The sequence below is a fragment of the Protomyctophum parallelum genome, assembly GCF_964188405.1.
Source record: "Protomyctophum parallelum genome assembly, chromosome: 3".
Lineage (NCBI taxonomy): Eukaryota > Metazoa > Chordata > Actinopteri > Myctophiformes > Myctophidae > Protomyctophum > Protomyctophum parallelum.
In genome coordinates this window covers 55285826-55310257 of record NC_139698.1, presented here as the reverse complement: position 1 = coordinate 55310257, position 24432 = coordinate 55285826, and the positions used below count along the sequence as shown (strand labels likewise).

Genomic DNA, 24432 nt, shown 5'->3' with positions numbered 1-24432 from the left:
TGAGGTGGAAGTAGGCAGACCGGATGGTGGTGTTGATGTGGGGGTGGAATGAGAGTGTGCTAATCGAGGACGACACCCAGACTCTTAGCCTGAGGGGAGGGGGAAACTGAGGTGTTGTCTGTGGTGAACGTAAGTTGATGATCTAGATTCACATGTGAGTAAACTATGGCACCAGTACTTGTTTCAGATGTTAGGTATATGTATTTATGACATTTGAGAAAGGTTTTGTGTTGCCAAAATCAATATAACACATTTTACAAGCAAAAACAGCAGCACAAGATTTTCGTTTTCTAGGTTATATACTTTTATATACATTTCTGGCCTGTGACAAAATATTTCAGGATATTATGAGTAGAACTTTCAACCCAAAGTCCAGAAGGGTATTATCTATGAAATAATGCATTGAATGTGTAGTGCCGATGACGCGGGAACGAAACTGAACGAAAAGGGACCTCACAATATGGCCTAATAGCCTTACTCTGGGACCAGAGCTACATCCCTATACCTGCTTTGTCTGCACCATTTAAGGCCGTTTCCTAATGTTAAAATGTAAAAGACCGGCCCAGGCCGTAGCGTAACGGTCTGGGCACCGGACTGGTAATCCAGTCGCAGTGTGCCGCGGGTTCGACTCCCGGACCCGACACGGCCTTTACTGCATGTCATCCCCCCATCTCTCTCCCGTTTCCTGTCAGCCTACTGTCTGTCCCTTCAAAAATCAATAAAAGGCGTAAGCCGCAAAAAAATATCTTAAAAAAAAAAAAAATGTAAAAGACCAATATTACAGTGACAGGCCGTGCCGAAATGAACTAGCTCCCCCCCGACAACCTGTCATATGTTCTTATACAACATTTAACCGGTGGAACTGGGCCCAGGCGGTGGCGTAACCGTCTGGGCACCCGACTGGTAATCCAGTCGCAGTGTGCCGCGGGTTCGACTCCCGAGCCCGACACAGCCTTTACTGCATGTCTTCCCCCCCCATCTCTCTCCCGTTTCCTGTCAGCCTACTGTCTGTCCCTTCAAAAAACCAATAAAAGGCGTAAGCCGCAAAAACAATATCTTAAAAAAAAAAAAATTGGTGGAACTGAACCACACTCATATCAGGCTCTGTAATATCTGAACCACACTCATATCAGGCTCTGTAATATCTGAACCACACTCATATCAGGCTCTGTAATATCTGAACCACACTCATATCAGGCTCTGTAATATCTGAACCACACTCATATCAGGCTCTGTAATATCTGAACTGAACCACACTCATATCAGGCTCTGTAATATCTGAACTGAACCACACTCATATCAGGCTCTGTAATATCTGAACTGAACCACACTCATATCAGGCTCTGTAATATCTGAACTGAACCACACTCATATCAGGCTCTGTAATATCCCCCAAGTGGCTCCGCAGCACACAGCCACATGAGACTCGGCCACACACACACACACACTGTGCTGGTTGGTGCCGTGCATGGTTTCCCACCACCATATGAATGTGTGGGTGAATGTAATGCACAATCTATGTAAAGCGCCTTGGATAAAGGCGTTATATAAATGCACTATTTACCATTTACTCTCTCCTCCATTTAGATTTATCAATGGAAGAAATATGACATTGATGAGCTCCACTTCAACAGCTGAACTATTTTATAATAGGACATTGGAAATACTCAACAAAAATACCTCAAAATTGTAATTAGTACAGTGCTTAAGTAAATGTACTGTAATTAAGTACAGTGCTTAAGTAAATGTACGTAGTTACTTTCCACCACTGTCCCAGAGCATTGTGAAATTCTGCATTATTCTGCTGAAACTAGCAGATCTACAAGCTCACAATGTGTCACTTTGCAATGCATTGTGATCTTGTAGATCTGCTATTTTCAAATGATTTGTAGGCTATGCATTGTGAAATGGGACATTCCGCATAATTCTGCAATCTGCTGAAACTAGCAGATCTACAAGCTCACACTGAGCTTGTAGCATCATGAAGACATCTGCCATGCACTGTACAGTTCACCAGCATTGCCTTTTTTCACTTTTGAGATCTACAAGCTCACGCTGAGGCTGAGCTTGGAGATCGGCTATTTTCAGCATGCAACCAAGTGCATAATCAAGCATTACAACACCGCCAAGGCCTGCCAAAATGTATTTTGGATGTCGAATATCTTATGATAGTTAGTTGACTAAAACTAAAACATTTTAGGTGACTAAAATATGACTAAAACAAGTTTTATTCAAAAGGCTCTATGAGTAAAACGAAATAAATAAAAACAATCTGTGACAATCAATACTGGTACAACTACAGTATTGAAAGCATCAAATGCAGCAAAAACAGAAAACAATATAATACAACAGAAAACAATATCAAACCTCTCTCTCTCTCTCTCTCTCTCTCTCTCTCATATCATGTTGGTAACCATGACAACACCATACTACTATGAAAACATGCCCAAAAGAAACAACTGTATCCTACATGAGAACTTATATCTGCAATAGTGAAACTGTCTAATCCACGAAGCTTGTAGATCGGCTATTTTTCCCCTCCATTTCTATTTCATTGGACAATTAAGCCCCAATGAGACCAAGAGCACCGACAGTGGCTAGCTGCCCGTCCCTACGTTCCTGCCTCTGATCTGCTCTGTCGCAGCTAGCCAGTTCCGCTATGAAAATGTGTCTTTGAATACATATTCTTTCAGTTTTTAACTCAAATCTTTGCTTCTGGGAAGTCACTGGAACAACATATTTTCAGATGGGGGTCGGCAGCCGATTACATATAATTTCTGGTGTCCTTGACATGAAATGTGGAGCTCATATGGAGTATATATATATATATATATATATATATATATATATATACGAGACACAGAGACTTACTTTGGTAACATCTTCAACTGGTTCTCCCTCCAGGATCTGTAGTTTAGTCAGCCTGCACAGGGAGTGAGAGGACACACAGTGGGACTACAGCTAAGACTGTGTACTCACTTAGATATAGGGTTGACGCTGGCCTCGACCACAGCTAAGACTGTGTACTCACTTAGATATAGGGTTGACGCTGGCCTCGACCACAGCTAAGACTGTGTACTCACTTAGATATAGGGTTGACGCTGGCCTCGACCACAGCTAAGACTGTGTACTCACTTAGATATAGGGTTGACGCTGGCCTCGACCACAGCTAAGACTGTGTACTCACTTAGATATAGGGTTGACGCTGGCCTCGACCACAGCTAAGACTTTGCAGTTCTTGATGTTTTCGGGGAACTCCTGGATACCTGGTTGTTGAAAAACACACAGGGGGAAAAAAGACACATGGGTTCAGTTATTTTATGATCGTTAAGCGGTTCCCTTTTCAACTGGACAATGACAGGTCTGTAACTCTGAGACGTTCCCTGGTTCCATCGAGCAGATCTACAAGCTCACAACACTGTAGATCTACAAGCTCACAACACCGTAGCAGATCTACAAGCTCACAATGGCTCACTAGTATAAATCAGGCATTATGACGCCAGCGAGGCCTTCCAACATCCATGTTAGTCGACAAAATCAACTGTAGATGGGTCGTGCGTGCGTGTGTGTGTGTGTGTGTGTGCGTGTGAAGTTGAAGGCAAATGGAAGGTTTCAAAACGTTAAAAATGTCCAATACAAGAAACAGACAATGAAATCGTTAATCCCAATTATCTGTGTGTTTAACTCATTGTCAGCTTAACCCATTTAATTTAGACCTGAGGACGATTCTTACAAATGTATTTTGAATTGTAAACGTTTTATGAAAAACCTGTGTTTCTATGTCAGTCTTTTTTCATGTCAAGGACCCCCAGAAATTATATGTAATCGGCCGCCGACCCCCATCTGAAAATATGTTGTTCCAGTGACCTCCCAGAAGCAAAGATTTGAGTTAAAAACGTTCACTCTGAAAGAATATGTATTCAAAGACACATTTTCACGATTTTTGAAAAAATAGCAGATCTACAAGCTCATAGCGCACCACCGAGTGGCGCGCTATGAGCTTGTAGATCTGCTATTTTTCATGCAAGGGGACGGGACTGTCTCGTGGTCATGAAAGGGGGCGGGACTGTCTCTGGGTCATGAAAGGGGGCGGGACTGTCTCTGGGTCATGAAAGGGGGCGGGACTGTCTCTGGGTCATGAAAGGGGGCGGGACTGCAACTAGGCCCTGTAGTTGTGGAGTTATATAGATTTAGTTTGGGCATGTAATATCAGACGACTATTCCAAAAATGACCCTGGGGTTCAAGTGGTTAAAAAGGTTTTTCAAAATAGTAAAAAATGGCAAATACATTTAGGGATAAATAAGTGTAAAGATATACTTATATATATGTATATATATATATATATATATATATATATATATATATATATATATATATATAGATATCGCCCTGAGCCTAAAATAGTATAAAGACTAATGTTTGTGATTAGTCGACTAGACCAAAAACTTTCAGACGACCAAACTAAACAAAATGCTGTTATTCACAACACTGTACCACTGAATCACAATGTTATTATGGTATATATATATATATATATATATATATATATATATATATAATGTTAATGTTATTCACAACACTGTACCACTGAATCACAATGAAGAAACCAGCCGCACCGGATTCCTGTACTGTAGCCTACTGTGTGTGTGTGTGTGTGTGTGGGAGGGGGGATGGGTGGGTCACTCTAGCCACGCCAGGCTAGAGTGACCAGTCGGACCAGTTCACCTCTCTCTCTCTCTCTCTCTCTCTCTCTCTCTCTCTCTCTCTGTCTCTGTCTCTGTCTCTCCACCCATGCCTATTTATATTAGGGAGAGAGAGAGAGAGAGAGAGAGAGAGAGAGAGAGACAGAGAGACAGAGGGAGAGAGGGGATCGAGCACCATCGCACAGGTAAGAAACACAACAATAGGACAATATAGATTATTATTATTATTATTATTATTATACTAATGTATAATATTTGAAACAAGATTAAATGATCTTAATAAGTTAAATTTGAAACACATGGAAACACCAGAGCTACCAACCTGCACACATTTTGTGTACCAACCACGCAATTCTAGGCGTATAGACACCTAGAATTGCGTGGTTGGTACACAAAATGTGTGCAGGTTGGTAGCTCTGAAACACAATGCAATAAGTAAGGGATAATATCTGGCTATAGGCGGTCGTTGTCGGGAGATAATTCACAGACAGGGAGTTTAAACTCCACCACCTATAGCCAGATATTATCCCTCTTAATTAGAGCTGGGACTCGATTAAAAAAAAATCTAATTAATCAGAGGCTTTGCGATTAATTAATCTAGATTAATCACAATTTAATCGCATATCAATATTCAACCCGAGAACAGCGAGAAACCTTTTTTTTTAAATGTTTTTTGGTATCCCAGTGAATCAATGAATAGTGACTACAGGATACCACTCATTTTCAACATTTTACTGTCATTAATATACCCGTTGTGGAAATAATAATAAAAAGTCACCCCATTCTGTGTTGCCTAGAACTGGAGGTCTGAAGAAAAATTAGTAACAGTAACAAGTACATCTCAGTGACATCACAAAGCTATACTTACTTCATATTTTTTTTTTTTATATATATTTTTTATCCCACGATTTTGTAACCCATTTTTCACCCCTGTGTCAATCATTTAATGTGATCCTGGGCTCTACACATCCTCCGCCAACCTGGGGAGAGCAACGGACTTAACTCATGCTTCCTTCATGCTTGAGTGTCCAAGTTGCTCCTTTACACCTGACAGGGGGGAGTTTCCCTGGTTGGACGTAGCGCGTGGAAGGAACACGTTATTCCTATATTGTTACTGTTTTTTGTCAGACCTCCAGTTCTAGGCAACACAAAATGGGGTGACTTTATTATTTCCAGTTTTCAGTACTATAGAAAAGCGCCCAGTAAGAAACGTTCCGCGGTGAAAAAAAAAGGTGCGATTAATTTATCTGTAGTTAATCGCGATTAATTTTTCTGTAGTTAATTAATCTAAATTAATCGCAATTAGTCCCGGCCCTACTCTTAATACATTATTATTATATTATTATTACATGGCTACCTAACATAAATTAATACATTGACCCAAAACACAACAACAACAAAAAATTCCAGGCCAGCTGCAAAGGGCTGGAGCACGTGTAGACAATATGGAGGTTATGCTATGCATGAATATTCATGGCTCTCATAACTTTAAGGCCCTCATTTATCAATTGAGTGTAAAATCTGCCACAGATTCGAGTGCAGGTTTCGTAGTACACCCACGTCGCCACGGCATTTATAAAGTGATCGCAAACAGCTGATCCTTCCTTAATTTCGTTCTCATGACGTTAATAAATGGCTGAAATCTATCTGACGCGCCCTATGTGAAATCAAGCCTCGCCCTCGTTTTTGCGACAGGAACAACGGCAATACAATTTTGAAACCATGGTTACAGGAAAAAAAAAACGCAACTTGCAACTTGTTGTATCTTAAATAAATAAACCTGCGTGAATTAAATAAAGTCTGTTTCTCCTCTCGCAAACTGTGTGTTGTTAGTTGTATATAAAATTATTAAAATGTTTATTCATTTATAATATACAACAAGATTAGTGAACGAAAACCTGAACCTGTGATTATGTGAAGCATTAATTAAATAACATTGCTCACGTCATTGGAATGAGTTTCAGCCCGTGACAAATGCTGTGTTGCAACTCTGCATTCTCCTCTAGAGAGCCCTGGCCTAGCCCGGGGCCCCCGTGGAGTTAAAGGACAACTTTACCTATAGCATATAGGCTACTTTGTACTCGGTGTGTGTGTGTGTGTGTGTGTGTGTGTGTGTGTGTGTGTGTGTGTGTGTGTGTGTGTGTGTGTGTGTGTGTACAGCTGCGCTGCCCAATAATTAGGAGAGAGAGAGGACGAGAGTTTATAGGCGCGGAGCGAGAGAGATAGAATGTAAAACACGTTGTTTCAAAGTCTTCATAGTTTTGACCAGATTTTAGTGTGCGTGTGTGTGCGTGTGTGTGTGTGTGTGTGTGTGTGCGTGTGTGTGTGTGTGTGTGTGGGGGGGGGGGGGGTTATTGTCACATCACTATGGAGCATGCCGCCGCGCTACTGAAGCAAGTCCAGTCTGGATGAAATTCACATCGGAAAATTAATGTAACGGCGCGTGAGCCCGCCCGGCCCCATGGGCCCGTTGGGCAGAGGCAAAGTCGGCCCGGGCCCGGCCCGTTTTGGTGGGCCGGGCCCCGTCGGTACCCGACGGGCTTGCAGGTCTCTCCTCCTCCGCTCCTGTTCTGTCTGTCTCTGTCACCGTCGTGACCTGCATGCACGTTTATGACATTACTGTATATTAGGCTGCATGCCTCGCAGCCTAAACCTTATGTGGTACTGGTGGTAGGCTGTAGTGGTGGAGGTCCGTGAGTTAAGTTGGCACCCCGTGATTTCCATATGACGGCAGTGTCGGCATGTCACATTTAGTGGCATTGGAGTGCGTCGGGTTCATCCTTAATTAAAAGGACGAGACGTGAGAAAGACATGGCTGTAGACTTACTTATCTGCGAAAAGAAAAGCTAAAGCTGCAGCACTGCAATTAAATGCCTCTCGATGTGTCTTGGGGGGGGTCGGGGGGGGGGGGGGGGGGGGGCTACCGGTATGCGCTCATGCAAAACTCTGTTTAAATGGCTTAAGCATGACTTGCAGCATTGTTTTTAATTGTGCGATTTTAATAAGCTTGCACACTTGGAAATATGATAATATCCTACCAATTTCATATGACATGCTTTTACAAAAAATGTTTTTTTCACATGTAGGCTATTATTAGTTTTATACATTTTAGGAGTGAAAACATATGTTTCGATGCCTGTGACAGCCTCTCAGCTGGTCAAACAATGCTGCTCCGCTGTTCTACGACAGGTAGAAAAAAAAACAGGTGAGGACAAAGCCGACAGCTCCCGACCAGACGTGACTTTTTGTCAAGTTCAATTTCAAGCTTTGGCGGAAATGGTAAATGCCGAAAATGTCGGTAATTTTATGGCCCTCATTTATCAACAAAATTACTGACATTTTCGGCATTTACCATTTCCGCCAAAGCTTGAAATTGAACTTGACAAAGTTCAAAAGTCACGTCTGGTCTGGTCGGGAGCTGTCGGCTTTGGGAGCAGCATTGTTTGACCAGCTGAGAGGCTGTCACAGGCATCTAAACATATGTTTTCACTCCTAAAATGTATAAAACTAATAATACATGTGGATTTTTTTTTTTTTTGTATAGGCATGTCATATGAAATTGGTAGGATGTTTCCAAGTGTGCAAGCAATTAAAATTGCGCAATTAAAAACAATGTTGCAAGTCATATAAGCCATTTAAACAGTGTTTAAGCGCATACCCGTAGCCCCCCCCCCACCCCCCCCCCCCCCCTCCCTCCTACAATAGTTAACTTTCATGACATGGATCGAGAGGCATTTGCATAGCTGCAGCTATAGCTCTTCTTTTCGCAGATAAGTAAGCCTGCAGGGACCGAGGCTATGCAGCTATATAGTCAAGTCTACCAACCAACGGGTATGGCTACTGCAATCTACAGCCATGTCTTTCTCCCGTTAGGTCTCGTCCTTTTAATTAAGGATAAACCCGACGCTTACGTCGCTCGAATGCCAAATGTGCCGTGCCGGCGTGCCAGCCAGCGCAAGTGCAGGGGAGTGGAGGGGACCGCGTCGGAGATAGGCTAACCCAGCCAGCCCACCAGTGCCAGTGCCATGTACATGAAGCTGGTTCAGGCAGCAGCACATTCATATCATTGACAGTTGACAGCCACTGCAGCGACTCGCGAGGTAATCTAAATAGATTGTCATAAACGTGCATGGTCACGGTGTAGAGACAGACAGGACAGGAGGGAGGAGATGCATCTAAAACAGCAGCGTGTGTGCGCGCCTATTTCATTGTTATTTAATTCATATGGTTCACATGGGCTCAGGTTTTCGTTCACTAATATATTGTGTTGTATATTAAATTAATGAAGACTTTTGCGGTTACGCACCGCCATTCAGAACCACCGCCATTCCGAAGTTACTTCCATGTTTCGGAATGGCGATGTTTCCCCATGGAAAAATTCGCCCCGCCATTCCGAAAGGTATAATTCTCCGGAGCGCACAAAGCGCACCAACTGCACAGGTTAATTCTTTCCCTCCCTCCCTCCCTCCCTCCCTCCCTCTCTCTCTCTCTCTCTCTCTCTGTCTCTCTCTCATTCCCCGGAGTGACCGGCTGCCGCCACCACGCAATCAATCAATCAATCAATCAATCAATCAATCAATCAATCACTCACTCACTCCGCACCGATCCCAAACAATAATATAAATAAACACCTCTCTCTCTCTCTCTCTCTCTCTCATAGTCCGAACCGCAGGAAAAATAACAAAATAAGCATCCGTGCGCAACTTGGAGCTCTCCAATATAGCCACATTCAGAAGGCTTTTTCCTCAACTAATTCACAACAAAATTTGAGACATTAGAATTAGATTTTAATGTCTCCGTCACCACCAGAAGTTTATGCAATGATGAAACTTTCATCTCATTATTCCTTGGCATGCATTTGATTTTATGTATCAAATATTATATTAACTCAAAGCAATTAATGTTACAGCTTTGAATACAAATGGAAAATAAGACTGTGCCTGTTGCTCACTGCGCAATTGGAAAGAAAACCAGCATGAGCATGCGGTGTTTATGCTAATCTGTCCGTAATAGTCCACATATGCCCATAATTGAAGTCTTCAGAAGGAATCCCTGTGATGAGATCGCACAGCTGTCCAGTCTGGTCTGGACTAATATCTAACCAAAACGAGGCTGTGCGTAAATACTGCACTGTTATTAATAACAGCGTAAATAAATGATTAATGCCATTGGTACACACTAAACCCAAGCGTTTAGGTTATAAACTGTTTTAAACACATATTTGTAACACTTTTTAAACGTGTCAGTGTTTAGATTATAAACAGAAGAACATGTTTAATCACCTGTAACACTTTTTAAACACATAAACGTGTTTAGTTTTTACAATCAAAGTCAGTCATATAGGTGTTTAGAATTCAAACACTAGGTGTTCTCGTGAGGTGTTTGAGTGAACTCGTGTTCTACAGTATTTTATGACCATTAATAAACATTTGGCATTTTATTATTACACACATGGTGTTTAGGTTTAAACGCGTCACATGTTCCAGGGATTTACAGTGTAGCACAATGCAAATCTTTAAAGAAAAAGCGTCTTCCTAATGGATACATTTGGATTGGATATTTCACAATATGATAACGGCAACAATATGCGGGGGTTTCGCCGTCCACCGAGGAACAAGAGGCGTGCAGAAGAGGGTGCTTTAAACGTCATCGTATGCAGCCAAACCAGAGTCATGTGCGCTTCTTTGCGGCGCTATGCTACAGCTATATATACACCATATTCAGCTCTTAAATTCAGTAGAAAAGTAGCCTATACTCTCAGTGTCAACATTAGTGCCCATTCAAAGGGTGGACACATATCCAAATGTAACCCATGGCCTATATATACCTTCAGAACGATTTGCACAGTGGTGGAACAGTTTTGTAAAGTAGTAGTTTCAATATTGCAATGAAGAAATAAGTCTTAAATAAATAATAAGTCTTACTGTTCCTTGCATGTTATGACATCAGCAGTTACACATCGTTAAAAAAAACCGTTCAAACTTTCTGCATAACATGTTTTTATTTTTATTATAACTTAGGAAAAAATACAGACAGACAGGCAGACAGGCAGGCAGGCAGGCAGGCAGGCAGACAGACAGGCAGACAGGCAGACAGACAGACAGGCAGACTACACAAAGTTGTGGATGCAGTGCTGGACTGCATTCCAGTACTGGTCCAGAGTTCTTTGTCCTCGGCGGTACTGGCGCCTGAGCCTCTGAAGCCTGTTGGAGAAAACCATTATAGTTCATAATACATGAATATAGTAACATTAATGTTGGTAGCCGGTAAACACATTTCTGTTGTGCACAATAAGTTCTATAATAACAAGCCGACTCCAGTCCACTGTATTTCAGCTTCACATCGCCACACCCCCCCCCCCCCCCTGCTCCCCTGTGAATGCTCCTCAAATGACCACACTGAGCTCAGGCCAAAGCCTCCATGCTCCTTGGACCCCATGCCTACAGCCTTTTATTATTTATTTTTTTCTATATGAATAAACTCTCAAACCTCTCCTCCAACCGGCGCCACTTCGGTCGCTGGAGTGGTGGTCGATCCCCGCGTTCAAGGTGAGCGCACACCGTCTCCACCAGCCTCTGTCCGTCTTACCCAGAGGGACGGGTGGCGCCTGCCTACTCGGACATTCCATCTGTGATGGAAACCTGTAATAATCATAGAACTATTAGGATACATGCAGGACACATGGCACATGGAGATATTGAAGCAACTACAACAGATTTAGAACCGTTCTTCTGTGACCCGCGCCACCCTCCTCTTAACATGGCGGAGGACTGCCCGATACATGGCCTCGGTCTTCCCACTCATGAGGATGAAAACAAATGGCACCTGCCCATGTAGAGGCCATGTATTGTGGCAAACTGGTAGAAGGGCCTCGGGCACGATCTGAACGTGGCGTCCATGTATATCTGAAACAACATTCAAATGCATTTTTTTTTTTTTTTTTTAAGATATTTTTTTGCGGCTTACGCCTTTTATTGATTTTTTGAAGGGACAGACAGTAGGCTGACAGGAAACGGGAGAGAGATGGGGGGATGACATGCAGTAAAGGCCGTGTCGGGTCCGGGAGTCGAACCCGCGGCACACTGCGACTGGATTACCAGTCCGGTGCCCAGACCGTTACGCTACGGCCTGGGCCCAAATGCATTTTATTAATACTGATATAAACTATAGACCTGTATCATATTATTGCGGAATACCCTTATTAAAAATATTCGGCCCAGCGCATTTTGCTTGATCAAGCATGGTTCGGATTGGCGGGGCGACGCACCGCTGGTTAAAGGGACACTTCACCCTTTTTGCAAAAAAATAGATATTTTAGATATTTTAGATTGTAGCAGTGAGCCTGTTGTCTCTGATGTCATGGACACTGGGCTCACTTCCTTCCTGGACTACATGTTGTCTCAGTATGACAGCTCTCCCCCTATCCACAAGGAGGAGCAGTGCACCAAAGAATTATGGGAATTGTAGTCCAGGAAGGTAGGGAGACCAGTGTCCATGACATCAGAGACAACAGGCTCACTGCTACAATCTAAAATAACTAAAACCACATATTACACACATAAATACCCCCAGGAAAGTGATCTAAAGCTTCTAAACGTCATTAACATATATTTTTTTGCAAAAAGGGTGAAGTGTCCCTTTAAAGCCAATTAAGGTTAGGTGGTTAACCTTTTACATATTACGCACACGGTGCGTGATTTATGCACCGCGTGCGTAATATGTAAAAGGTTTGGTTTGGCTTATTGGCTACATTTCATTTCACTTACACAACGTTTTATGGAAGAGGGGTTCTCACCTGGTCACATTGACTCCGTTTCTGGAAGTTGTCGTCTGTCCCAAACACCAGAGAATGGTGCTGCAGGTTGTGCCTGGTGAGGAAGGCCTACCCTCCCCAGGTGAAGGCCCATTCCCCATCCACGGCGACGTCCTCGATACTCTGCGGGGGATGGGAGGCATTAGCCCGGCCCGCCGTCTCTCCAGACGGGTTTTCACCGCGTTAAAGGGGGGGAGGATGTTTTCCATATCCGCTGTTTGGGCAACGACCTGGTCATATACCCGCTTCACGGGGATTGTTGGATCGGCCGCCACCAGGTTGAGCATCTGCTCAAGTATAGCCGTGGTGGCGACCAAATCCGCCTCTCCCGCGTGGTCATGGTCACCTGGCGGCATTAGGATGGTGATGGCTGGATCGTCCTCATGGACGTCAAGCCACCGTGTGTGGACGGTCACGTTGCACCCAGGGTGGGCACAACGCCAATATATTTTGGCTGGGGTTGTTTTATTTCGGAGGTAACGAAATGGTTCGATTACCAGGGTTATTAAAGGGTTATTAAAGGGTTCGATTACCAGGGTTTTCCCTCCGCGACTGTTGGCCACCTGTATGTATGCCATGGTGTTTTGTAAAAGAGAATTATCACTGGTGGGCCGCTCTTTTATAGACCTAAACTTGATTGATTAACATGTGATTCCAATAAATTACGATTGCCTCAAACTCATTGGCCTAGGCGAATTTAATGCTTTATTGGTATGTCAAATTGACATTGTCAATTTTAACGCGCCCACCTGTCTGTCTGGTGATGAGGAGCTGCCTGTGGTGCTGAACCTGGGGACCTGTCTGTCTGTCTGTCTGTCTGTCTGTCTGTCCATGCACACCCGAAACCTGGGCTCACATTTTCGTTAAAAAAAGAGAAATTACCGGTAGTGTTTCCTCCCGTCGATGACACATTTTATTTTGCAGGCCGTCACTTTTGAGATACTGTATAATTGGACGTCAAGTAATCTTTTTTTGTCCATAATTTCCTCACCGTTGGAGAATAATGAGAATGCACTTTTACCCTCATTTTCACTCTGTTTATTCACTTCAAAGTAAACAGTGCACCTGTCTGTATGTCTGTCTTTGATTACTGGACTTATTTCTTCATTGCAATATTGATACTATACTATGCACGCCTCTTGTTCCTCGGTGGACGGCGAAACCCCCGCATATTGTTGCCGTTATCATATTGTAAAATATCCAATCCAAATGTATCCATTAGCAAGACGCATTTTCTTTGAGGATCTGCATTGTGCTACCAATGGCATTAATCATTTATTTACGCTGTTATTAATAACAGTGCAGTATTTACGCACAGCAGGTTCTAAACACTTATTTGTAACACTTTTTAAACGTGTCACATGTGTTTATAGATTATAAACAGAAGAGCATGTTTAAATGCCATATGATTGCACTGAGTCATCTGATATAGGCTATAGGCCTACTCCTTTTCATTGTGAACTATAGTAGCCTAAGCATACAGTAGCCATACCTGGCAGGTGAAAACAAGTTTGCATGGGGCGGAGAGCTTGACGGTTGACAAAAGGATAACTGAAAGAAGTATTGGAGATCAAATGGTCCATGTCATGGTGGAGATCAAATGGTCCATGTCATGGTGGAGATCAAATGGTCCATGTCATGGTGGAGATCAAATGGTCCATGTCATGGTGGAGATCAAATGGTCCATGTCATGGTGGAGATCAAATGGTCCATGTCATGGTGGAGATCAAATGGTCCATGTCATGGTGGAGATCAAATGGTCCATGTCATGGTGGCCCATTTCTGAGTCAATGGGCGCTCATTAGACACGTTGGGTTTATGGACGCACGCGTATTGGGCTCATTAAATAACCCTTTCTGAATGGCGGTGTTTCTGAATGGCGGTGTTTCTGAATGGGGGGGTTTCTGAATGGGGGGGTTGGGGGCGCATCCCCGGCCGTTAGGTGTGAAGTGTGGACGGTTTGGGGGACCATTTAAAACAAAGGCGGCTTGCATGCTGTGGTTTACTAACCAGAAAGGCAAGCGAGGCGAGAGGAGAAACAGACAGGCTAGGCCTTTCTTTAATTCATGCAGGTGTTCGTTCTTTATATATTTAAGATACAATAACACACCAGATGGGCTTGCAAGTTGCGTGTGCGTGCGTGCGTGCGCCTGTGTGTGTGTATATGAGAGGGGGGGGGGGGGGGGGTGAGGCGGGCAGCAAGGGGAAACCTTTTTATTTGCTTTTTCCATTGTGTAACTATAGGCTACCATGTGTTGTTTGGTCGTATTGCAGTATTGCATGTCGCAAAAACTAGAGCGAGGCTTGATTTCATAGGGCGTGCCAGATAGATTTCAGCCGTCACATTTATTAACGTCGGAACGAAATTAAGGAAGGATCAGCTGTTTGCGATCACTTTATAAATGCCGTGGCGACGTGGGTGTACTACGAAACCTACACTCGAATATGTGGCAGATTTTACACTCAATTGATAAATGAGGGCCTTAGTCTGCTATAAAGTGCTATAAATATACTGTATTTGAATGATAGAATGATTTTCCTGTACTCTGTCTCCCTCTAGATTTCGGTGAGAGATGGCAGAGAGTGGCAAAGGGCCAATTGGCGACGACAGTCTGGAGAACTGGAAACTACTGGGCGCAGGGGGCTTTGGGTGGGTCTTTAAGGCCACACACAAGCTCCTGGGCAAAGTGGCCATTAAGGTGCTTAATAATGATGACAGGTATGATGACAATGAGCTACATAATGTATCCATCATTGATTAATTATCTTCATTCACAATAAAAAAAAATTCATGATCCTAGTAGTGTTGTCACGATACTGTATTTTCAACTTCGATACGATATTTGGAAAAGTATTGATATTTCAATACCATTTTCGATACCACGCAACCACGGCGATTTCTGAGGGTTTAACATTTATTACAAATAAAAGCTGTGCAGTCTTATGCACTTTCATATTTATTTTATTATTATTTTTTTATTTTGATTATTAGGCCTATTATTATAATAATAATTATTATTATTATAAATAACTATGGATTATAAACCAGTATAGGCCTACACATAAAAGTAAAGTTGTGAAGCACAACAGCTTGGTTTCTATTCCTTATTTATAATCTTTGTCATTTATAATTATAAAAAAAAATCAAAATAAATAAAGTTTGATAATCTATTCAGATATTATTCAATGCATCCTGTCTAAGGCCAGCCTACTCAAACTATTTTTTTTTAATTAGTAGTATTATTAATATCCAGAATCACGCACGCACGCACACACACACACACACACACACACACACACACACACACACACACACACACACACACACACACACACAGCAACCGATTGCAACGTTAGCTTGCTAGCTAGTAGCTATATTGTGTTGACTGTTGATAGCTTTAGCTAGTTAGCTTATCGCTATGACAGCAACAAGTAGGATTATTGTATGCAGGCTTTTGCAACTGTCCTCTTTAGCTCTCCGTGTACATCGGATTCTTTATCTTACATAAAGAAATACGAGCGTTAAAGAAGTTAACACAGCGTGGAGACAGAGAGAACGACACAGCTTAGTAGCCTGTCTGTGAGTGCTGCTGCGCAGAGAAGTGGACTCAGTGACGGCCCCTCCCCTCCCTCAAGGCTCAGTTTGGAGGGGGCTGGTCCGCTGGAGCGGAGCATGGTCTCACTCTCAACCAACGAGAACACAGAGCGGGACAGTATCGATAGTATCGATACTATGGAAAAGTCATATCGAACCGTTTTAATTTTTCAGAATCGATATTTATCGATATATCGATATTTTCGACAACACTAGATCCTAGTCAGTTTTACATAATTTTAACATTATATTATAACATTTCGGGTTCTAACTGCTGTCTTTCCCCTCCTAAACTGACCCTGTACTGCAGCTCTGGTAAGTTGTTTTCTGCCTTGTGTCGCGAGGCAAGACACATGGAAGACGCAGAGAAGTTTGTTCCCAGGGTCTATGGGATGTACCGCGGCCAGCCCCCCTTGATGGACAAAGAGGTGCAGGGTATAGTGATGGAGCTGATGGAGGGAGGCTGCCTGGAGTCCTTTCTGCTCACCAAGGTCTTTATAATTCAACTGAAACTAACTAAATTACCACAACTAAAACTGAAAACGCATCTTCGTCAACTGACCTAAATCACAACTAGAATAAAATAACAAAGACGTTAACTAACTAAAAGTGTGTTGTGTGTTTAGAAATTGTTTGAAATTAGATTTATCTGTGCTCTGTATATTTATCTTTTATTGAGTTAGCTTATGCAATTTTTATTTCCATGTGGGGGTGCGTCAGCTATAGGTCAGGAGGTAACAGGGGGTGCATGGCCAGAAAAGTTTGGGAACCACTGCCCTATAGTACATGACAGGACTACTTACTCTGACTGTTATGAATCCTGCTGCTGGGGGGGACCACTGCCCTATAGTACACGACAGGCCTAATTACTCTGACCGTTATGAATCCTGCTGCTGGGGGGAACCACTGCCCTATAGTACATGACAGGCCTACTTACTCTGACCGTTATGAATCCTGCTGCTGGGGGGGACCACTGCCCTATAGTACACGACAGGCCTACTTACTCTGACTGTTATGAATCCTGCTGCTGGGGGGGACCACTGCCCTATAGTACACGACAGGCCTACTTACTCTGACTGTTATGAATCCTGCTGCTGGGGGGGACCACTGCCCTATAGTACACGACAGGCCTACTTACTCTGACCGTTATGAATCCTGCTGCTGGGGGGGGGGGGGGGGGGGGGGTAATAATAAAGAACTAAAGCTAACACTAAATCCAAAACTATTCTTAACCTTTCTACAGACCGAGTCTAAACCTCCACCCTGGTCCCTGGCGTTCCGTCTAGCCCACCAGGTGGCGCTAGCCATGGACTTCCTCCACTGTAAGAAGAACCTTGTGCACATGGACTTGAAACCAGCCAATATCCTGCTGGATGCCGACCTCAATGCCAAGGTACACAATATACAATAATTATACATACAGTATAACTAAATGTCAGGGAGGGACTAGTGGAGAAGAGATCCAGTAGAACTAAATGTCAGGGAGGGACTAGTGGAGAAGAGATCCAGTATAACTAAATGTCAGGGAGGGACTAGTGGAGAAGAGATCCAGTAGAACTAAATGTCAGGGAGGGACTAGTGGAGAAGAGATCCAGTATAACTAAATGTTAGGGAGGGACTAGTGGAGAAGAGATCCAGTAGAACTAAATGTCAGGGAGGGACTAGTGGAGAAGAGATCCAGTAAAACTAAATGTCAGGGAGGGACTAGTGGAGAAGAGTCTGAGATCCAGTACAACTAAAATACAAAAGTTATTTTATGCTCGGTTGCACTCGGGTGTTGCACTCTGAAATATAGCAGATCTGCAAGCTCACAATGTGTTCCATACGACGCCATCAAGGCCCGCTTAAATACATTTTAGTCGGCTAGGTCAACTTTAGATTTATTTGACTAAAACTAGACTAAAACAAACATTTCACGTGACTAAAATCTGACAAAAACTAAATTAAACTGTATTCAAAAGACTGGCTAAAACCAAATCCAAATTTGCTCTTGAAATGAACAGTTCTCGTCACTGCATGTCCCGCTTAAACAAAACCATAAACGCCTCCTCTTTCTGTCAACAGATAGCAGATTTTGGCCTGTCTACGGTGACCAACAGTGTCAAGCCGACCAACCGTACAAACAGAGGAGGCACTGCCTTCTACACCCCCCCTGAGGCTTTTGACGACAAATACCACCGTGTTCGCTCCTACGATGTTTACAGGTGACTAACTATATCTAGATACATACCACCATGTTCACCATGATGTTTACAGGTGACTAACTATATCTAGATACATACCACCATGTTCACCATGATGTTTACAGGTGACTAACTATATCTAGATACATACCACCATGTTCACTATGATGTTTACAGGTGACTAACTATATCTAGATACATACCACCATGTTCACTATGATGTTTACAGGTGACTAACTATATCTAGATACATACCACCATGTTCACTATGATGTTTACAGGTGACTAGCTATATCTAGATACATACCACCATGTTCACCATGATGTTTACAGGTGACTAACTATATCTAGATACATACCACCATGTTCACCATTATGTTTACAGGTGAATTCTGTTGCTACTACATCACTCATAAATACAATGAAGTGACACACATTTTTTTATAGTGTGAAAACCTCTTTCTAATGCTTGGATGTTTCCCGTCTTTTTATTAGCTACGGTATACTTCTCTGGACCATTCTCACTGGAGAGAGTCCCTATCAAGCTGGTAAACTATCTGCATGCACGCACGCACGCACACAGACACACACACACACACACAGACACACACACACACACACACACACACACACACACACGTGCACACACACACACACACACACACACACACACACACACACACACACACACACACACACACACACACACACACACACAATGTAAATGTTCCTGTATTTTATGTAGGGTTGGACCGGTCCTTGTTGGAGTTCCATATTGGCATAAGGGGAGCGAGACCAGATCTTTGTAAAATCGATGTCCAGAAAGCAGCTGGATTAGATGAGCTGGTGGAGCTCATGCAGAGATGCTGGGACTCTGAGCCCAACAAGAGACCTTCGTTTGCAGGTAAATCTATTCATGCAGAGATGCTGGGACTCTGAGCCCAACAAGAGACCTTCGTTTGGAGGTAAATCTACCTTTGTCACTGCACCAGTGAGAAGCTCTATTGAAATCACAAAAGATTATTCGTTGCACTAATAAAAAGCGTTTTTGTTTTTGAGGCGCTAAAGGTACTCTAAAAGTTGCACAGCTTTTTGCACACACATCACAAGAGGTGGAAAATTACGTATTTTAATCGTCTCACAAAAGGGGCGTGGCATGATAGCTCAATAGTGCCCCCCCCCCCTACAAATGTTTGTGCTTGAAGCCCCACAACGGTTTCACCTACATGTATGAAGATTGGTACACACCTGGTACACACCTGGTACACACCTGGTACACACCTGGTACACACGTGTATTATGTTGTTAACCTGACTCCGCCAGATGGAGGCAGTATTTGGTTCTCCTCCTACCTCCATCTGGTCTCTCAAACAGAAACGATGAACCCGGAAGCAGTGGGACAAAGGTCTGATATCTCCATACTAATTTAGAGTTCCTGTTAGGTTGTGTTTACATTTGCGCTGTGGCACAGCTTCAATATGTCATCAGTCTTGTGTTGATCCCGCCTCTAGCGGCCGCATACAGCCATATAAAAAGAAAGATTATTTTTGTTTTTTCATTTCAGAATGCGTTGAAGTGACACGTGGTGTTTTTTCAAGACACGAGGAGGGAATCTCTGCTGCCTGTGACCTCCTGAGACCTCCTCCTCCTGCTCCTGCTCCACCTCCTCCTCCTCCTGTTCCTGCTCCACCTCCTGCTCCACGTCCTGCTCCACCTCCTGCTCCAGGGAACAGGAGGAGGTGGCCTCCTTTTCCTGCTCCACCTGGTGCTCCAGGGCTCACCGACACCCTGACTCCTCCACCTCCACCTCCTGCTCCTGCTCCACCTCCTCCTGTTGCTGTTCCTGCTCCACCTGGTGCTCCAGGGCTCACCGACAGAGAGGCCTTTTTAAAACGTGAGTCCATGTTGACACACAGCTTCATGGAAAATGACGTAACAACGTCCGGAAACCACAACAAATTATATATATATATATATATATATATATATTTATCCAAATGACCAAATAAGAAAATAAAGTAGTGTAGAAAGAACAAAATTTGAAAAAAAACATAATTATGGCGGTCACAGTTAATGGAAATAAAATGAAGTAACTCTGAGGGCCACTAGGGGGCCTTTAGTGTAGTAGAGAGAGAGAGAGAGAGAGAGAGAGAGAGAGAGAGAGAGAGAGAGAGAGAGAGAGAGAGATTGAGAGAGAGAGAGAGAGAGAGATATATAGATATAGAGGGGGGAGAGAGAGAGAGAGAGAGACAGAGAGATTTTTTTTTAAATCCTTTATTTTCTATTAAATTACATTACAACAGTTTTAAAAGCATGACATCAATTCAAAAATAGCTCAAACCTATAACAAAACATAATTAAAAACCAACTGTTCCTCCACAACAGAACACAGCGCCTCATTAAAGCACCACTGAAACACAAAAACATCGAGATCATTCTTAAGTGAATAGAACCCAAAGTCCACTCTGACTCTGGCCTTTACCAACGCCTTAAACATTGGCAAGAGCTCCACCCCTGAACCATTCAACATTTGGTTCTTTCTAGTTTTGTAAATGGCCAGTTTAGCCTGTCCCACTACAACATTCAAAACCTGCCACTTCTTTGCATTGTCCTTGCTGTAACCAGCACCAAGAATAAAACCCATTTCGCACCAGTCCTCATCACAACATAAAAAAAAAACACTTTTAAAGTGTCAAATAAAGCTTGTAACCTGAAACATTCCATGAAACAATGAAAAATGGTTTCCGGCTCATCACAGAAAGGGCACTTAGTGGACACTGAGGGATTTATCTTAGAGACAAAACTGTTAACGCCCAGCGCCCTCTTCAAAATCCTCCACTGTAGATCCCCTGATCTCTTGTTTAGAGGTGGCTTATAAAGCACCCTCCAAACTGGTTTGCGAACATCGTCCATCTTTAAAGTCTCTCTCCATACAGTGTCTGTTTTCCCACTCAGCTGTGTTTTGTTCACAGCCTGTACACAGTGTTTGTACAATGCCTTCCCCCTCAGCATGTACAAGTCTGTAGTGGTCTCACTTTGGGGTCTCGAAAAAAAACCCACCAAACCAGTTTGGTCCACTTCAAGACCCAACTCAGGGAACGGATCCCCTCCATCAGGATGCTCCACCCCACTAAAATAGTCCGGTAGCATATCCAGTTCCTCCTTACTCAGCCTCTTAATCCATTCGTTTAGAATGTCTCTTGTGTGCCGCCTTGATTTTAGACCCAGCAAGGAGGCTGCTGCCTCTGTGTTGTAGAGTCCTGGACCAGCTACATCCACAACGTGCTTGACTTTTACTGTCCCAGCTGACACCAGACGCTGTGTGAGCCCCGGTATGCTTCCATCCTGCACATCCAGTCGGGCCCCGTGCGTTAACCCATTCTGAACGGGCACCCATTTTGGTGTTGGCATCATGTTATGCTTTAGCTATTGAAAAATAGCAGATCTACAAGCTCATATCGCGCCACCGAGTGGCGCGATACGAGCTTGTAGGTCTGCTATTTTTTGAAAAATCGACCAGTGTGTGTCCAGTGGAAACCTCGTATGAATCTGATCTCAGGTCAGAATGCGTTAAAGGCTCCTCTAGGAGCCAGTACAACGAAGATGCGGGCTCCAGTCTGTTCCATTTAAAAAGCGACCAGGCTCTAAAAAGCCCCTGATAAAAAGGAGACAAATCACACAACCTAATACATTTACAGTCTACCAAAAACAACGAAGCATCTAACCCCAACCCTGCTACTTTCCTTAAAATAATGTCCATTATTGGTTTCCAAACCACTTCAGAGCTTCCCGTGAGGTACCGTTGTACGTGCTGTAACCTAAAAGCTGCTGTTCTGCTTTTGAGGTGAATTAGCCCCTGACCCCCCTCCTCTTTTGACAGATAGAGTACACTCTGTGAAACCCAATGCAGTTTGTCCCAAAATAAATGAACCATTATTGATTGCACTTTCTTTAACAGACCAGCAGAGGGAGGGCTCGCCTGAGAATGACGTAGAGAGAGAGAGAGAGAGAGAGAGAGAGAGAGAGAGAGAGAGAGATAACAAGAGAGAGAGAGAGACAGAGAGAGAGAGAGAGAGAGAGAGAGAGAGAGAGAGAGAGACAGACAGAGAGAGAGAGAGACAGAGAGACAGAGAGACAGAGAGAGAGAGAGAGAGAGAGAGAGAGACAGAGACAGAGAGAGAGAGAGAGAGAGAGACAGAGACAGAGAGAGAGACAGAGAGAGAGAGAGAGAGAGAGAGAGAGAGAACAAGAGAGAGACAGAGAGACACAGAGAGAGAGAGAGAGACAGAGAGCGAGAGCGAGAGCGAGAGAGAGAGAGAGAGAGAGACAGAGACATAAACAACATACACAACGGGCTGCTATAGCTACACGTCGCACTGAGACAACAGACTGAGCATGTTTACAAGTTCTGTTCCGACGTGGAAACGTGCGCGCGCTTGTCAGTCTACTCACTAAACACTCGCTCTCTCTCTCTCTCACACACACACACACACACACACGCACAAAGTTTGTTGGGACGCTGAAATGTGCGCGTGCGGGTGTCAGTCTTCTCACACACACACACACACGCGCGCACGCACACAGTTTGTTGTGACGGTGAAACGTGCGTGCGCGTGTCAGTGCATTTCATCACGTGTGTTTTCCTGTGTTTCCTCCAACAGATTCCTCTCCTCTGTCGTTGGATCCAAACACAGCGAACAGAAAACTCCTCCTGTCAGAGAACAACAGGAAGGTGACTCATACAGCTGTAGACCAACGATATGCAAAGAACCAGAAGAGGTTCACCCTTAACCCTAATGTGTTGAGTAAAGAATGTTTATCTGACCTGTTCTACTTTGAAGTGGAATGGAGTGGAAAGAATGTTGGTATAGCACTGTGTCAGGATGACGTCAGCAGAACGGGGGTTATATCAGGCTTTGGACTCAGTCCTCAGTCATGGGTGTTATATTACACTGATAGTAATAAACGCTACCTGTTCCGTCACAACAACATTCAGACTAAAGTGTCAGGACCGGTTCCCTCCACAAGGGGGAGCCACAGGGTGGGGGTCTATGTAGATCAGCCAGCAGGTGTTCTGTGTTTCTATGATGTGTGCGGAAACACAATGAGTCTCCTTCACACCGAGAGGACGACCTTCACACGACCTCTGAATGCAGGGTTATGTGTTTATAATACAGCAGAGATCGCTGAGATCTGGTGAACATGTTGAACCTCTATACTAACAGCTGAGCGGGGTTCTCCAGGGCTCTGTCTGTACTTGGAGCCGTCTAGGAAAATGTTTAATTTCCTTTGTTTTTAAAGCAGGTTTAGTTTAGATTCTGTGAAAATGTGTTTTCTTTTTAATTAGTTTAAGTTTTTATTGTCGGCCTAATGTATTGGTGTCACTCAGGGATGAGATTCAAAAAGCTAAATCAAATAAAATAAAATATCAGAACAGCCTCGTTTGACTTTTCTTTCCTGTGTTTAATGTTGAAACATAAATATTTACATAAAGTATATACAGTTGAAGGTACAGTATTGTGTAAACATAAAGTATATACAGTTGAAGGTACAGTATTGTGTAAACATAAAGTATATATAGTTGAAGGTACAGTATTGTGTAAACAAAGTATATACAGTTGAAGGTACAGTACTGTGTAAACAAAGTATATACAGTTGAAGGTACAGTATTGTGTAAACATAAAGTATATATAGTTGAAGGTACAGTATTGTGTAAACTGTATAAAGTATATACAGTTGGAGTATGTCAGTCGTTCTTCGATCTTTCAAAAATAGCAGATCTACAAGCTCATAGCGCGCCACCGAGTGGCGCGCTAACACCAAAAGGGCAGTGGGTGCTCTAGCACCCCCTAGTGTGCATCTGTGCACGCCACTGCTTCTCTGAGTCACACTATTCCTCAGCCAAGGTTTTATTCAGCACAGAATAAAAGAAGGATTAAGCCTTAATCTGGTTTAAATCAAGGTGTATCTATTAATCCAGTTGCACCAAACTTTAAACCTATAGTTTTCACTAATCCGGTTTAGTTTTAAACCAACCAGCCTTTTAATCTTGGTTTAGTTTTTTTAATCTTGGTTTAAATTTTCACAGTAAAGCTGGATTAATGTCAATCCTGTTGCACCACAACTTTAAACTCTGA

General features: G+C 43.3%; 1 protein-coding gene across 3 annotated transcripts; it reads left to right on the top strand.

Annotated features, from left to right (window-relative positions):
- The first annotated feature begins 15081 nt into the window (after positions 1 to 15081).
- Positions 15082 to 23734, top strand: LOC310855340 (receptor-interacting serine/threonine-protein kinase 4-like). 3 transcript variants are annotated; one of them, XM_083760301.1, is made up of 8 exons: positions 15082 to 15236; positions 16423 to 16603; positions 17356 to 17505; positions 18177 to 18316; positions 18791 to 18843; positions 19118 to 19199; positions 19860 to 19997; positions 20070 to 20134. In XM_083760301.1, exons 1-6 carry the CDS (start codon positions 15091 to 15093, stop codon positions 19135 to 19137), a joined length of 690 nt encoding a protein of 229 aa, XP_083616427.1. In that variant the 5' UTR covers positions 15082 to 15090; the 3' UTR covers positions 19138 to 19199; positions 19860 to 19997; positions 20070 to 20134. The 3 variants fall into 3 exon arrangements, with proteins under 3 accessions (XP_083616427.1, XP_083616426.1, XP_083616425.1); XM_083760300.1 differs by lacking the exons at positions 15082 to 15236; positions 16423 to 16603; positions 17356 to 17505; positions 18177 to 18316; positions 18791 to 18843 and adding an exon at positions 22957 to 23734 and having other exon boundaries at positions 19064 to 19199; positions 19860 to 19939; positions 19973 to 19997; positions 20070 to 20189; XM_083760299.1 differs by lacking the exons at positions 15082 to 15236; positions 16423 to 16603; positions 17356 to 17505; positions 18177 to 18316; positions 18791 to 18843 and adding an exon at positions 22957 to 23734 and having other exon boundaries at positions 19064 to 19199; positions 20070 to 20189.
- Positions 23735 to 24432: the final 698 nt, after the last annotated feature.